Here is a 17178-nt window from a genome sequence, read left to right on the forward strand (position 1 = left end):
CGACCAACTGGCTGGAGCTAGAATTTTCTCAAAGATTGATCTTCGCTCCGGCTATCATTAGATCAAGATTCGTCCATGTGATATTCCTAAAACCGCCTTCTCCACGCGATATGGACTATATGAATATTTAGTCATGTCTTTTGGTCTCACAAATGCACATGCCTACTTCATGTATCTCATGAACTCGGTATTCATGCCTGAGCTCGACAAGTTCGTCGTGGTTTTCATTGATGACATCCTTATTTATTCCAAGAATGAGGAAGACCATGCTAAGCACCTGCGCATTGTTCTCCAACGTCTTCGGGACCATCAACTCTATGCTAAATTTTCCAAGTGTGAATTCTGGCTAGATAGTGTGAAATTTTTGGGCCACACTATTTCCAGCGAAGGCATAGCTATGGATCCTAGTAAAGTGCAAGAGGTGATGGACTGGAAACCTCCTACCTCCGTTCATCAGATTCGCAGTTTTCTTGGTTTAGCCGGATATTATCGCCGATTCATTCCGGATTTCTCCAGAATTGCTAAGCCAATGACTGAACTATTGAAGAAAGGAGTAAAGTTTGTATGGGATGAAAAATGTGAAAAGGCTTTCCACACCCTAAGGGAGCAGTTGACTACAGCACTTGTCTTAGCTCAACCTGATAATATCAAGTCCTTTGACGTGTATTGTGACGCGTCGGGTACTGGTCTTGGTTGTGTGCTCATGCAAGACAATAAGGTTATTGCTTATGCGTCACGAGCTCTTCGACCTCATGAATAGAATTATCCTACTCACGACCTTGAATTAGCAGCTGTCATTCATGCTCTAAAGATATGGAGGCATTATCTTATGGGTACTCATTGCAATATCTACACCGATCACAAAAGTCTCAAATATATCTTCACTCAAGCTGACCTAAATATGAGACAAAGACGGTGGCTAGAATTAATCAAGGATTATGATCTTGAGGTGCACTATCACCCAGGCAAGGCTAATGTTGTAGCAGATGCACTAAGTCGCAAAGCTCATTGCCATTGCCTATCCGTGGAATCCTATTCGGAAACCCTCTGTCATGAGATGAGGAAGCTCCAGTTGGAAATGATTCCCCAAGGCACATTAAATCACATCTCAGTTGAACCAACTCTTCATGATCAAATCATTTTGGCCCAGTTACATGATAAAGGTGTGGGGATCATTAAACAAAAACTCTCTCAAGGAGAAAGGAAGTATAAGTGTTTTCGTCAGGACCATAACGGAGTCCTATGGTTTGAAAGTCGTTTAGTTGTTCCGAAAAATCATGATCTTCGGAAGCAAATTCTCGACGAGGCACATCTTTCCAAATTTTCTATTCACCCGGGCAGTACCAAGATGTATCAAGATCTTAGGCAAAATTTCTGGTGGACTAGGATGAAAAGGGAAATTGCTAAATATGTCTCGGAATGCGACACCTGCCAGAGAGTCAAAGCCAGCCACTTGAGAGTAGCCGGTTTGCTTCAACCTCCGCCTATCCCATCATGGAAATGGGAAGACATAAGTATGGACTTCATTGTTGGATTACCCAACACATCCCAGAAGCATGATTCCATTTGGGTTATCGTGGATAGACTAACCAAGATGGCACATTTCATTCCAGTACATACTACTTACACTGCCAAGAAGTATGCTGAGATCTATCTCGATCGCATTGTTTGCTTGCATGGGGTACCCAAGACAATCATTTCTGATCGTGGGGCACAGTTCGTTGCACGTTTTTGGGAACAGTTGCAAGTATCTCTTGGGACAAAATTAATTCGAAGCTCAGCTTATCACCCACAAACTGATGGACAAACTGAGCGGGTAAACCAAATCCTGGAGGACATGTTAAGAGCTTGTGTCATCCATTATGACAAGAGTTGGGACAAATGTCTAGCTCTAGCGGAGTTCTCATACAACAATAGTTACCAAGAGAGTTTGAAAATGGCACCATTTGAGGCCTTATATGGTCGACGGTGTCGTACCCCTTTAAGCTAGTCGCAAGTCGGAGAACGAGTGGTATTTGGGCCCGATCTCGTAACAGAGACAGAAGAGAAGGTGAGGGTAATACAAGAGAATTTAAAGGCCGCCCAGTCTAGGCAGAAGAGTTATTTTGATAAAAGAAGTGACCCTTTGCAATTCGAAGTGGGTAATCATGTCTATCTTCGAGTTTCGCCAACCAAAGGTGTGCAGAGATTCAGCGTGAAGGGCAAATTAGCTCTCCGATATGTTGGCCCTTATGAGATCACTGAGATTTGTGGACCCGTAGCCTATAGACTACGACTTCCTCCTCGACTTGCAGCGGTACATGATGTTTTCCATGTCTCTCAACTCAAGAAATGTGTTCGAGTTCCCACCGAGATCATTGAACAAACAGAAATATTGGTAGAACAAGATCTCTCTTATGTCGAATACCCTATCAAGGTTCTTGATCAAAAGGAAAGGGTCACTCGAAGAAAAGCAGTTAAAATGTACAAGATTCAATGGAGTCACCATACCGAAGAGGTAGCTACCTGGGAAACAGAAAGCTACCTAAATCAAAATTTCCCCGGCCTTCTGAATTCAACTGGAGGTACACCTCTTTCATGCACTTAGCTTGCTTATCTGAATCTCGGGACGAGATTCTTTTAAGGGGGGTAGGCTGTAACACCTCCGGTGTTTAGCACTGTTTAAACATGCCATTAACATCAAATGACATAGTAAACCCTGTTTTGGTGATCACGTAAAAGCCGAAATTCCGTTAAATAAACCAAAAAGTCAACTCTCACACGTCGCTCAAATGAACTTTTACCCAAAACGAAAGTTGTAGAGTTTGACAAGATAAACAACTTTTGTATTCAAAGTTTTTCAAGTTATAACATGAAAATTGGAGTTAACCCAGAAAGACAAGTGGGATCATTAAGCTTGAATTCGAATTTTTAAACTTTCAAACCATCGCTCAAATGAATTTTTGCCTGAAAGGAAAGTTGTAGGAAATTTAATTTCGAACAACTTTCGTGTTCAAAATTTTTCGAGTTTCAATTGCAAATCTTGAGTTTTGACTGAGTCAAACCACTGACTTTGTTTTCTCTCTCTCCACTCCCTTTCTCTCTCTTTTCTCTCTCTCCCTCGCTGACCCTCCCCTCTCTGCTCTGCGCGCGCGCGCAGGCACTTGAGCGCGCCGCGCGAGTGCTCGCTGCGCCGCTGCCGCGAGCTCGCTGCCCTGCTGCCTCGCTGCTGCCTCGCGGTGCCGCGCCGCTGACGCCCCACCCCACTTGAGCGCGCACGCCGTCCTCGCTGCGCCCTGCCCGTTGACGCACACGCCGCGCCAAGCGCACGGCGACGCGCCGCCTCACCGCCGTGGCGCCCAAACGGGTCGGCCGTGCCCTGCCGAGCCACTGACCGCGGCCGGCCATCAATGCCGCGCGCGCACACGCCACCGCTCGCCTCAGCAACCGCCCCGCGCTGCTGCCACGGCCCTGCTCGCGCACGCCACGCGGCCGTCCGCCTCTGCCGTTGCCGCACGACCACGCGCACAGTCGTTGGCGTCTCTTCTCCCTGCGCCCGCCCCTGCTGCTCTCCCTATCCCATTTCACAGGCGCACCCATCCCTGCCCCCTCCCCTTTCCTCCCACACTGCCCCAAGCCCGTGCCCAGAGACGAGCGCTCCCCTGCGCCCTGCCCAGAAACCGGCCGCGGCCGCCCTTGCCGCCGCGAACACCTCACCGTGGAGCCCCTGCTCCCGGCCCTCCTCCACCCGAGCACACGCTCTAGCTAGCTTCCACACCTTCCCCGGCAGCTCAACGAACCACCCATTGCTGCTCGGCGCCCCCCCTCGGCACAGAACGCGGCCGTCGCCACTCGACGCGCCATGGCCGCCGCCCCTCCGCGGAGGCCTATGCTCCGGCCGCTCCCTCCCCAATAGAAAGGCTCCATCCGCTTCCACATGTCCCAGTGAACCTCCCCGGCCGGACCTCGCTGCCCCTCCCTCGCCGGAGCGCCGCCGCCGCCACAGCCACCCGCCGCCTGCCCCTGCTCACCGTGGCCGGTGCGCCACGGACCGCCCCAGCGCACACCGAGACCACCTACATGTTCCTCTTGAACCCCTGGTTCTAATCCCCCACTTCCCCTTCGCCGCCGGCGAGCGACCTCGCCGGATTTCGGCCGCCAAGGTCCGCCCCTCCCCTGTTAACTCCGGCAGGGACCTATTTGCAATTCCCCAAAACCTCCCAGGGGCATATATGCGAGAGTCGGTTTTGTTTTTCTTTTTTTCAAAACAGCGAACTTGTAAAATCTATATAAATTCGTAGAAAAATCGGAAAAATGTAAACTCAACAGTTCTGAGTTTTTACTTCATTTAAAATACAAAGAAAATTTGCTTTATATTAGATCTCAAGTTACAAGCATGAGATATTAGCCATTTTTTGTCAGTGGGTTACATGTTAGATGTTTGGCCTTGTGTAAAAGTTTCATGAACAGTTGACTTTCCTAGCTGTCATTTTAATTAAATCTTGATGTATGCCTAAGATAGATAGTTTTATTTATTCAAGTTGTAATGATGTGTTTCATGGGTTAAAACTTTTACAGTACTTGTATGTTAGTTCCCAGAGTCTAAATAAAAAGTTTGAGAAATTTTAGTTAAGTCAATCTGGAACAAATGATTTTTGGTAAGGATAGATACTTTAAATCATTAAAAATAGTTCTGTACATGAAAAATTCTAATAATTTTTCTAGGGGTTAACTTTGAGTATATAACCATGCTGTAAAAGATGAGGCTCTGGAACTTGCAATAACAGTCTGTAGATTTTAATTTTGATCCATGTAGTTACGCATTGTACTATTTTTCATGCCCTGTACAAAGCTTGTTTAATTGTGAAAAATTTATGGCAAGCTCATATTTAGGTAAACAACACTAAGTTAAAATTTCATTACCAGTACTTGCATAGTTTAGTCTGTAAAATTCATTTTTGTTTCTAGTAGTAGCTGTTTATTTTATTTTTCATGGTTAATAGGCTGCATGAAATGGGCTGAAACTTTCACAGTAGGCAAGTTACTCAGATATGTACCTTGCATAAAAATTTCAAACCCAGAATCTTTGTGTAACTTTAATTATAATAAGGACATGCTTAACCTAGTAATAAATGAGAAAAATCATTCTTTTGCTGCATAGGGAGAAAAGGTAAAATCCACCCTAGTTACTTTGTGACGCCAGTTATAACGATTATTACTCTATAAATGATTGCCCAAAATGATGTAATAGAATATTTGCAAATCATCTTAAGTTGTGTTGGATTACAACTCTTTAGTGAAGAATTGAATAAATCGTATCACTAAAGTAACTCACGCATATGCATTTCATATAGATTCGACTACTCTCCCAGACGGTACGTACGAGCTGGTGCCGGAGTCCGAGAGTGAGCAGCGTGAAGCTCAAGTGAATCTAACTGAAGCCACTGAAGACCTGAACCAAGGTTCAGAAGAGCCCAAGGCTAGCTCCGCTTAGGAAGGCAAGCCCCCGGAGCATGTCCTACCTATTCTAAATTTATGCAACTATTCATATTCCTGTTTATTTGTGCATTTAAGTTGCAGGAATTGTTTGGAACCTTAGTTGCATGATCCTAGATACCTATGTTTGAACACTAGTATGTGTAGATCGCTAGTTGGCTATGCTAATGGTTCGGTAGAAGTCGAGTGATTTCCTGTCACTCGCGAGCTCATAGGAGTTGAATGACTGCTACACACTGCAATATAAGGTTTACGGGTGGGGTTGTTGTACTCGTGATACCCCGTCTGTTTAGCAAAAATGGATAAGGCCGTGGTGTGTGATAGTGGTGGTTAAGCGTTTGAACGTACTAACCACATGCCGAGAATATGGTAATCGGTAAGCTTAAGTACCTGATGGAACCGGCCGTGGAACATACTCCCCACTGTCTGGTCTATGGTCACGCACAGGTGCAGGGCACCCTAGGGTGGTGGGCCTGTTCCATGCCCGGGGAAAAAGGGGAAAAGTCGCGTGGGTGATTGCATTCCCCATGCGTGTGTTTAGGTCTGCCTGGCCAGGTTAACAAATTCGATTCGAATCGTCCGTCTCTCACGGATATTGAGACTGCTTAACCCTTTTGCCACATAGAGTAAGAAGTGGAACAATGATGCTGAGAAATATGATTGAATGATGAAAAATAATTGTTTTTCACCATGTATGCTTTAGGGTAGATGCTAATGTAGAATGGTTAATCAAACTAGAACTTGAAGGCTAAAATCGGAAAATAAGGACTTACTCTTAATTGCTTTTCGGCAAAGACAAACCCCTCAAGCCAAAAGCCTTGCATGTCTAGTTAGAGGGCTATTTATATCCTAGTCGGGTAAGCCTCGCTGAGTATTAGCATACTCTGCCTTGCTTGTGGCTCAATTTTGTTTCAGGTGATAGTTTTGAGGACATGATTGCTAGTTTGACTTGGCCGTGTACTCTGCCTCCTGGTTGGTCTGTAGAGTGGGATACGACTCCGGCCAACGATGGCAATGCCGAGTGATGTCATGTACGGGCTTCATCATGACATCATGTATCGTCGTTTAGAACTCGTTTTATTTCCGCTGCAGTGAACTCTGAACTACTTTCATCTCGAACTTTAGTTACCTTTCAGAGTTCGAACTGGTTTGTAATAATTAAGTTAAGACTCGGTAATGTAATGTATTTGTGAATTGTTGTACTCTCTGGACTCACCTTCGTGTGGGTTACATGTAAGCTTTGGGTTCGATTGACGCTCAGGTGGATTCTTCGGGACTTTACCCGACAGCACTGCCGAATTACTCCGTTTGAAGTGCGGGTTAGCCGGGATTATCTTTAAGATGATGGTTAGCGCACTTGAGCCGGATTAATTAGGGCGGTACTGCCACACCCGCGTCTTAATGCGGGTGGGTGAGGGAGCTTCCAGCGGAAGGCTTGCGCCCGCGCCCGCGTCTGCGTGACACGTGGCGGCTCCGGACCCCTCCCGAGCAGCTAGCTGAGCCGAGAGCTCACGGGGGTCCGGGTAGGCACGTGGAGGTTCCGGATCCATCTGCGGGAGTCCGGATGGCACGTGGAGGTCCCGGACCCATCTGCGGGAGTCCGGATGGCACATGGAGGTCCCGGACCCACCTGCGGGGGTCCGGGTCCACGGCCACAGGTACTGAGCATTTCCACCTCTGGGACACGTGGTGACACCGGACCCGTCCCCGAGCGGGAAGCGGGTCCGGGACCGTTGGTCCGGTGAGATGGAGTCGGACCCAGGGGTCCAGCTGCTCAGCTCCTTAGGGCGTACTTACAGATAACTGCGCGAGTCTTGACACAGTAGGAGTGGATACCCCAGCTGCAGGGTACCGATAAATACCATGATTGTGGAGGTTGTTTTGTAATTAGAATTCATTTAATATCTCTAAATAGTAGTCAAAGGGCACCAAACAAGGCCGTGATAGTCGAGAGATCCCGCCAAACCGGCACAGAGACACTGTACTCACTATTCTGGCATTTGCATGGCTTGTACTGTTATTATTCTGGCTTGGAGCAGTCCCTGTTATGGCCTGGCCTCTATTTTGCATAAACTGTTCTCACTATCTACCCGTCTCAGCCGTCTGCTTGCGGCAATGGATGCGATAAGATTGTGCATTGTTAGACTATGTATACTAGTTTGTTGGTGCAGATCCGACGTGATCAAGGCTGCCTGCTCCATTGCCTGGCCTTTTCTCTGTCGTGTCTCCTCCCTTGCCAAAGATGACGAGTTCCAACTTCCAACCATAAGGCTTCCCTTGTTGTTCAGCAAAGGAATACCTCGTGTTGGAACCACAATGTCGTGGGGCACAGTGGCAAACACCAGACAGCACCAACCATCAATTTTGCTTGGTTGCAGACTCATAAACAAGCTGTTCCCTCCTTATGAAACTTATTCTTCTCTGTCATAAGTTCCATGCCACGTCACTATTTTTTTTTGACTAATTGGCATATAATTTAATATAATTTAATGAGTTCCATGAAAAGTAGCTTAAGCTGCCAATTAATCCATCGACAAATCCTATAAAACTAATGCCGAAAAATGGATTTATAGGCTATTCTCGGTGCAGAATTTCATTGCATGATTTCATAAAGTACTATGTCATCTAAGTGAGGCTTTAACCTGTATGCCCTCCAACCTCCAAAAAATTAACTCGCACCTGTATGCCCTGCTGCCAAGTTTTCTTTACCCCTACGCACTTTTAGACGGAATGGACTGTAACGGTGGCTAACGGAGTTGGAAAAAGATAATTTTGTCCTTAACTCCCACCTCTATCCCTTTCCTCTTGCCCTCCCCTGCACATGACAGCCAGTGTGGCGGCGAGCCGCGGGCCCTCCCCTGCATCCCCCACCGGCGAGCCGCGGCCCGCACAGCCCCCACCCCTGCATCCCTGCCGGCGAGCCGAGGGTCCCATGGCCGTGGGTCCCGCAGCCCCGCAGCCGGCCGTGGCGAACTCTTGACCGTCTCTGGCCGCCCTAAACTCCTGGCCGCTCCCCATGGGTCCTGCAGCAGTCGTCGCGAGGCGCTCCAGGGTTCGCCATGGCGGCGAAGAAGCAGGGCGCGTCAATGGTGGCGCCGCCGTCCCCGCAAGGTTCTCCGGGGTTCGCGGTAGTGCCTCAGAGGGCCGCGCACGCGGCGGCGGCGGCGCCGGCGTCCCCGCACGGCCATCTCAGGTTTTGGGTGGCGCCTCAGCAGAGCGCGCTAGCGCCGTCGCCATTGGCCCTCGGTCTTCAGGCGCTAGAGGTCCGATTGGGATGGGAGAAAAGAGATGGATGGGTAAGGGGCAATATGGACATTTTCGATCTTGGATCCCACTTGTCAGAGCTTCTCCACCGTTAACTACTAACAGAACGTGGACGGATGAGCACTGTGGTAAAAGAAAACTTGACAGTAGGGTATACAGGAGCGAGTCAATTTTTTAGGGGTACGGAGGTTGACAGCACTTTACATAAGGGCAGACAGGTTAAAGTCTCCATCTAAGTACATTTGAGTTCGTGAATGAACAAGGTCCCTCAGTCCAATCCCAATGGGTGGTTTGATTTTGCTATTTCTAAAAGTGCCACATTAATAAAACTCAAATGAAACCGTAGATGAAACTCATTCCGCAATGTATTATTTCATGTTTGCTATTTCAAAGGCTCTCGCAACATTTAATTCTAAAACTCATCAAGAGTTGGCAATCCTGCATATATGGTTTCATATAAATAAAATTCATTTCATCTTTTCTCATTAGTCCAGGGAGACATATCCTGTGCAATCAAGCTTATGGTGCAATCACCGTGCAATCCAACTAAAAAAAGTCTCACAAAATTCTGAAAAAAATCTTGAATGTGCATCTCAACCTACTTCATCTATATATAAAATTTCAGGGTCAAAATCGTCCTCCTCTGTAAGTTACAAAAAAGACAAATTTAGGTTGCATTTGAACTATTACTTTTGTCAGAAAATTTGTCTTTTTTTAACTTCTAGAAGAGGACGAATTTGACCCTGAAATTTTATATATAGATGAAGTAGGTTGAGATGCACATTCAAGATTTTTTTCAGAATTTTTTGAGACTTTTTTTAATTAGATTGCACGGTGATTGCACCATAAACTTGATTGCACAGAATATGTCCCCTTAGTCCAGTACCACACCGTCTAAAACAGTAACATGACACATTATTTAATGTGCACGGAACTCTTATGAAACCTCCACAAGGAATGATTTCAATGTAAAGTTTTATCTTATGATTTTATAGACTAGCCATAGTATTTAATTGTGAAGCATGTAATTGGCCCTAATTACATAAAATGAAACTCAATACCCCAATGCAAGTTTTAATAAGTTTCATAATCTTAAAAACAATGTATACATAGCGGGATGAAACTCATTCCCTTTATTTCTTCCTAATTACCTTGTCATATCATCACAAATGCTAACATGTCACTGTATTTAATACGCATAAATCCTATGTAAAACTTGCATTGAGGTTAGCTTAACTAAAACATTACGAAAGGAATTTAGATTTTTGCATAGCTACAGTCAATGAAATAAAATATCATGCGGCTTGCGGCCATTGCTCGAGGCAGGGCAGCAGGTTTTGTGTAGGTGAACAACTCGAGTGCTCGACTGTTCGCTCTTGCAGTCCGCCCTCCGCAATCTCATCTTCTTCCCCTCCATCGTCACTCTGTAGCTCCTGACTCCCGACTCCATCTCCGGCTATTCTTCTCCGCCCGTCCGCCGCCCGACTCGCTGTTCCTGTCCACCCGGACTTCGGATTGGCAGAAGGCATAGCTCACTAGCTCTACCTTTCTCGGATGGATGGAAATGCAATCTCTCGTTCTAGGAGATTGGGGTTTCCTTCTTCTGCATTCCCCATCTCTTCTTTATTTGCCTGCCCTCGAGTGACCAAACTGAATCCTTTGTCGCAAAATGGTCCATTTCTGCTTGATACGCAGAGGAATTGCTTAGAACAATAATCGCCTGTCCATCCGAGAGCTTATTTCCTAGCTACAGTCACTCTGTCTATTGAATGCATTGTTATTATTCTGCACACAAATGCATCAATTTTGTTACTAGCATAGACAGGATCCTTGTGCGCTCTTGCCGTAGTTTTCTATTCAATCGCCCTGTTGATTTTTACCTTAATGTAGGATATCTCGTGCTTCTAGAGTCTAGATAGGGCAAAACATTAAGAGCATAAAAGATATTCGTGCTTGGATTGTTGTTTGGTGCTGTAGGCAGCAATATCTTGCATAACTATAACAACACATGTCCAAAAAAACCCCTATAACAACGCATTTACTTATGGAATGGTGCTTGTGCCACCATGATCTTTGTTTCTGAAAACAAAAGGGAATTCCTTTTCTCACGTGCAGTGCCATCAGTAAACCAAGACGCTTTGCCTTGTGGAGATTCTTAGTAACTGTCTTTAGAATTCCATTTTGGTATGTAATGAACTTTTTGTCTATAGCAGGCACTTCAGTTTGTGACCATGCGGTTCAATTAATATTGCTGACAAGATGATCAAGGGATCCATAGGCAACCATAACCACCCCATCGGTGTAGTTCGTAAGTTTCCGTTGTGCCAGCATTGTTAATATCTTTCAAACATTGCTGACAGATATAGGACAGAACTCACAATTCATACTTTTCTCACAGCATTCGAGGCCTTTCATAATGGATCATGGCATGGAGTTAATTCTATAAGGATACAGAATGGCGGTCTCTTTGTGAAATTTGTCTGCTGTGGATCCTCTGTCGAGCATAATATTGATGGGGACTATCTGCGGTTACATTCCAGAAAAGCAACTTGCTTAGATTGCTCGCATGTTCTCAGGCCAGGTGCTGATGTCTGTGTAAAGCAAGCAAGTTCCAGAGGAGAAACAAAATCTTCTGTATGGCACTTAACTATTTATTTGTATAATTTTAGAAATTCACTTTATTACATCTTTCACATGTATGGCATCATCTCACAGATGCTTTGTTTTCTTGTGCGCACAGGTACCATTGTATCGTGATGCAAGACTCATCAAAATCATGAAAAAGCATCACACAGACCAGTGCCTCTGCTTGTTTGCTGTTATTTTCTACAAAGACCAGTGCCCTGGCAGCAAAGGAAAAGTGATACCTGGTACAATAGCCGAGGTGGTGACAATAGGTGATGTTTTCATCTTGCAAAAGCTCCAGTCTGGGGAGTTCCAGGATCGCAGCGTCCATTGGAGTTCTGCAAAGGATTGCCTCCATCATAATAGAAGCAAGCTGTTAAGTGCAAGATTCTCCACAGAAGTTACACACCTGATAGTTTTGTCTATCCTGAGGGGAATGGAATTCAACATCAAGGTGGTAGAAGGCAAGATCATTTATCAAATTACCAAAAGAGATCAAGTGCGGTGTAGTGCTGATTCCATGAGCATACCTCCAGGTTTTAGCAAGAACATGGATATAATATCATACATGCCACGTGATGAAGCTTTACGCCCAAGGATCAGAATGGTTCCAGTCATTCAGGTTAATAAACACAACCTTACAGAATACGGGTGTACCACAGAGATGGATGAATTGGATAGTGGACAAGATGTTGAAGTCTTATACGAGTGTGTGGACTTGAGACGCTCAAAGCGTATGAAAACTCAGCCAGACCGCTTTACTAGTTATGATGCGCCTAATTTCAATCGAACCTACAAGAAGAAAGAGGACAATACATCATCTACCATGAATGAAAATTCAGAGAGTGATTTGAGTTGGGATTCGCCAGTTCAGGAAGAATCAGGTAATGAAGAGGTGCTAGGAAATTCTGGGGTGAAGCAAACAGCTTTCAGCCCTTTCACGATCAAGCAAGACCCAAGGTCCATGGAGGGCCAGCGCAAGAACCCGATGAAAAGATCGCAGTGCTCTTTTCCTGTAAAGGAAAAATCAACCTCTGTGGAAATAGAAAAGAACGCAACAGAGCAAAGATGCTCAGATTCTCACATTCCACATACACCTGCAAAGAACAAGGAGAAGTACAGTCGTCCACCTTTATCGTTTCGACTGAAGCCCTTTACTTCATCTCACAGTCTAGGTGGCAATAGTGAACCAGCATTCTGCCAAAAGAGGGGTAGGAAAAGAAAGAGACACATGCGTGAAAGAGAATACAACGAAATGATAGAGCAATGCATTGGAAATATCCAGTGTGAAATTGAGAGAGATTCTGACTTTAAGCTAGATGTCCAGATAATGAATTGTAGCGGAAATGCTTACCGAAAAGAGGATTTTACATGGCCGTCTTCCACTGATAATCAAGAGGAGAAGGATGAGTTTGAGGAACTGTGGAAAGAAATGGACTATGCATTGGCGTCACTAGAACTTCTTGAGAAAAAGCAGGTTTGTGAAGCATGATTTTCTTTTGTAGTTGTTTTCTGAAAAGACCTTAGAGTTTGCGAACATACAAATGCTTGCTTTACTCTCTGTCTATGAATATCTTTGTTCTACTGTCCATAATTTGAGGTATATATACAGTAAGGGATTCAAACTTTTCGGTACACAATATGAGTTAATCCTCCTATTAGTAAGTTGGTGGGTATTGTTCGAACTGCAAAGTACAAAATTAAAGTATTTCAGAGAGCATAGTGATAACAACATTAAAGGGATGCAACATATCTAACTAGTCTACGTGTAAAGCTTTGGGTGTTATTTTTTTTCTCCTAATAATGCTTTAAAATGATTAAATTAGTAATAGTAAATCTCTATATTTTGCTTGATATGTCCTTGGCATGTACTGTTACTTACCCAACTGGATTATAAAATGAACTAATTTAATTCTCTTGCACACATTTACGCATTACAAGCTAAACTTTTAATATGTTCTACTATAGAAATATTTTGTTGGTTTTGATCATTTCGACCGGTTTCTAGCAAAATGAGTTTTTGGAGGTCCGCAAGGATTCAATGAACTCTATCATAGTTCCATGATAATCATACTTGCCATAAATTACTTAATGTCCTTTAGAGGAAAATATGATACCTTTTGTTTTGTGGTTATAGTGTTATACAATAACAAATTTGGACTTCCAGATGCCAGATTCAGAAGCCACTGATGACAGCGATACTGATTTAGGAAAAAGAGGAGAACACTGTCATCATGACTGCATACTGGATGAACAACTTGGTCTAACCTGCAGATTGTGCCCCGTTGTGTGCACTGAGGCTAAGGATATCTTTCCACCAATGGTAGCTTCGAAACAGAGATCAAACTATCATTTTCCCCTTTATTTTACTGGAGACCCATTATCGACTGGATTCATATTTTCGTTCTTTGCAGTTCACTGGTAAGGACCATGAGAGGCCTGGACGGAGTGAATTTTGTCAACATGATCATGTGCTTGACCCTTCTTTTCTTGAGATCTGTGCACCAGAATTCTCCAAATTTAAGGGATCTGGGAATGTGTGGGCTTCGATCACTGATCTTGAACCAAAACTACATGCTCATCAAAGAAAAGCATTTGAATTTATATGGAAAAACTTGGCAGGATCATTACATCTTGAAGAAATGGATGATCCGACAGAGAGTCGAGGTGGCTGTGTGGTTGCACATACTCCAGGAGCGGGTAAAACACTGTTGCTGATTTCATTTCTTGTCAGTTACTTGAAAGTTCACCCAAGAAGCCGACCATTGGTCCTTACTCCAAAAGCTGCAATCCATACGTGGAGGAGAGAGTTTGAGAAATGGGGCATTTCGCTTCCTTTACATGTGCTCCACTACTCTAACAAAAGGGGCAAAGCAATGGGGACTCTTAGTTCAAAAATGCAGGCATTTTTGAAGAACTTCCGCCAGCCATCCTGGAAAATGATGCGGATGATGGATAGTCTGGACAAACTGTGCAAGTGGCATGAGGATCCAAGCATTCTTCTCATGACATATCATTCTTTCTTAGCGCTTACAAAAGAAAACTCAAAAGTGCAGCATCGGGCATTCATGGCGAAAGTTCTTATGAACAACCCTGGGCTACTGATCCTTGATGAAGGGCACAACCCAAGAAGCAACAAATCGAAGTTGAGAAAGCTACTGATGAAGGTGAAGACTGAATTTAGAATTCTCTTGTCCGGTACAGTCTTCCAGAATAACTTTGAAGAATATTTCAACACCTTAACATTGGCCAGACCTCGTTTTGTCAATGATGTTATGATGGAGCTAGTTCCAGAAGCGGAAAGGGAAGCACAGAAAAGGACTAGTAAACATCAAGAAGCACTTGCAAGGCGTATTTTTGTGGAGAAAGTGGGGCAAAAGATCGAGTCTAGTAGCATAGATGACAGAGTGGATGGCATCTCTGTGTTAAACAAGCTTACTCGTGGATTCATCGATTCATTTGAAGGGACAGAACAGAACAATCTTCCAGGGATTCGTGTGTATACCCTTTTCATGAAACCCACCGACATCCAGGAAGAGGTGCTGGCAAAAGTAACAATGCCCATACCAGGCAATGCTCGTTACCCACTGGAGGTTGAGCTGCTCATCACAATTGCTTCTATCCATCCTTGGCTTATAAAAACAACCAAGTGTGCTAGCACTTACTTTACCCTAGAAGAAGTAGCTAGAGTTGACAAGTACAAGCGGAGTTTTGCTGTTGGGTGCAAGTCAAAGTTTGTAATCGATCTTGTGCACAAGTCCTCATTCAGAGGGGAGAGAGTGCTGATATTTTGTCACAATGTGTCCCCGATAAACTTTCTTGTGAAGCTGATTGAGATTGTGTTTGGATGGCGTCTTGGGGAGGAAGTCCTGGTGTTGCAAGGTGATCAAGAGCTCCCTGTGCGCTCGGATGTCATGGATAAATTCAACAGCGACAGAAAGGGAAAGAGGAAGGTGCTGCTTGCTTCAACAACAGCCTGTGCTGAGGGTATCAGTCTGATAGGTGCATCGAGACTGGTGATGCTGGATTCAGAGTGGAACCATTCAAAGACAATGCAGGCAATAGCAAGGGCATTCCGGCCTGGGCAGGAGAGAATGGTATATGTCTACCTTCTTGTGGCGTCTGGGACATGGGAGGAAGATAAGTACAAGAGCAACAGGAGGAAAGCTTGGATTGCAAAAATGGTCTTCTTTGGGCGTTATGTTGAGTACCCCTTGCAAAACCATGTGACTGAAATCGATGATGAAGTTCTGAAGGAGCTTGCTGATGAAGATGAGACCAAAGCTTTCCATATGATAGTGAAGCAGGACTGATGGGCGTTCCTTTTGTTAATATAATGTTGAGATGTTATATTTTTATGTTATTATTAGCTTGTTTGTTCTTGTATAATATAAACTAATCCTATCTGATTATATCTTTGCTGATGAGAAAGTTGCTATATATTTCTGCTGGCTTTGCTGATGGGCGTTTCTTTGCAGTTTGCGTCCTATGCAGTATCGAATGTAAAAATCAATTTGTTTTGTGAATGATGAAAACTGAAAAGGGTGTGGTTATGGGCTAGCAGCTGTTTCCCGAGCCCAGCAACGGCCCAGGTGTATCCTCCGCGTCCGCGGCGGCTGCCTCTCCTCTCCTCCAACCTCTCCTCTCCCTCCAGGCTCCGAATAGGGAGGGTTTTATATGTATACCATTACAAAAGATGGTCCCGACGTCCATACCACTAAAAAGTTTGGTAACACTTCTATATCATCGCGTTTTTTTTTGTTTTGACGTTTGTACCATTTTGGACGGAAGGAGTACTAACGGAGGGTAATGGAGCTGCGAAAAGACCATTATACCGTTAGATGCTAAAATTGTTTAAACTCTCTCCTCTCAATGACGAGCGAGCCCCACTTGTCATCTTCTTCTTCCTTACGGTTCTTTTCCTCTGTCTCCCTGACTCGCGCGCAGCGGAGGACCTCGGCGGTGCTGCGCTCGGCGGCCCGTGGGGATGCGTGCGGGGGCGCGGCGCGGCCACGGCCTGCGGCGGCGCTGCGCGTGGCGGCAGGACAGCACCGAGCTCGCCGCCTCGGCGCCGGCGATGGCCCCACCGAGGCGGAGCTTCGCGCGGCGCCATGGCCCTCTCCCTGGCTCGCGCGTGCGGCGGCGGCAGCTCGCCCCCGCTAGGGGAGGCCTGCCCGCGGCGAGGCCCGCGCCGGCGGCAGCCCGGCCGAGGCGGCGCTCGCGCCGGCGGAGGCCTGCCCGAGGCGGCGCTCCCGCGCGCAGCCGCCCTCGCCGTGTGTGCCCTGGCCGCGCGGCCACCCCGCCCCGACCGACCTCGCCGCACCGCCCTCGCCACGGCCGCCCTGGGCATCCTCGTCGCGATGACCTGCCCGGTGGCGTCCAGCGCCCGTGGCCGCGACTCGTCCGCCACGGCGCCCTGCCCTCCACTGTTGGCGGTGCCCTGCACTCCGGCGGATGGGCGTCTCGACGCTGTCGAGGACGACGACGAACAGGGGGTCCGCGAGCTCCGCGCTGGAGATAGACACGCCAGCATGCTTGGCCTCGACGAGCGCCATCGGGATTGCTGGCCGGTGACGCATTGATCTGCCTGCCTCGCCGCGGCCCCGCCCCGGCACGCGGCGGCCCCGACGCAGCCACCACGGCGCGCGGCGGCCGGTGTCCGAGGGTGAGCGAGGGAGGGGGCGAGCAAGAGAGTGCGCGAGGGGGGGGGGAGCGACGGATGGTGCTGGCGGCAGCGGCTCGTGAGGATGGGCAGGCCGGGAAGATCGGGCACAGCGGGGAGGAGTCTGACGGCAACGGGGAGGAGATGGAGGG

At 46.4% G+C, this 17178-nt stretch overlaps 1 protein-coding gene across 3 annotated transcripts; it reads left to right on the plus strand.

Annotated features, from left to right (window-relative positions):
- Positions 1-10070: 10070 nt before the first annotated feature.
- Positions 10071-15825, plus strand: LOC120694929 (SNF2 domain-containing protein CLASSY 1-like). Of its 3 annotated transcripts, none has more exons than XM_039978255.1 (6): positions 10071-10264; positions 10950-11047; positions 11138-11373; positions 11480-12841; positions 13502-13687; positions 13779-15825. In XM_039978255.1, the coding sequence occupies exons 2-6, from the start codon at positions 10999-11001 to the stop codon at positions 15675-15677; spliced, it is 3732 nt and encodes a 1243-aa protein (XP_039834189.1). In that variant the 5' UTR covers positions 10071-10264; positions 10950-10998; the 3' UTR covers positions 15678-15825. The 3 variants fall into 3 exon arrangements, with proteins under 3 accessions (XP_039834189.1, XP_039834188.1, XP_039834190.1); XM_039978254.1 differs by having other exon boundaries at positions 10953-11047; XM_039978256.1 differs by having other exon boundaries at positions 10953-11047; positions 13532-13687.
- The last annotated feature ends 1353 nt before the right edge of the window (positions 15826-17178 follow it).

This window comes from Panicum virgatum, chromosome 2K (genome assembly GCF_016808335.1).
Source record: "Panicum virgatum strain AP13 chromosome 2K, P.virgatum_v5, whole genome shotgun sequence".
Classification (NCBI taxonomy): Eukaryota; Viridiplantae; Streptophyta; class Magnoliopsida; order Poales; family Poaceae; genus Panicum; species Panicum virgatum.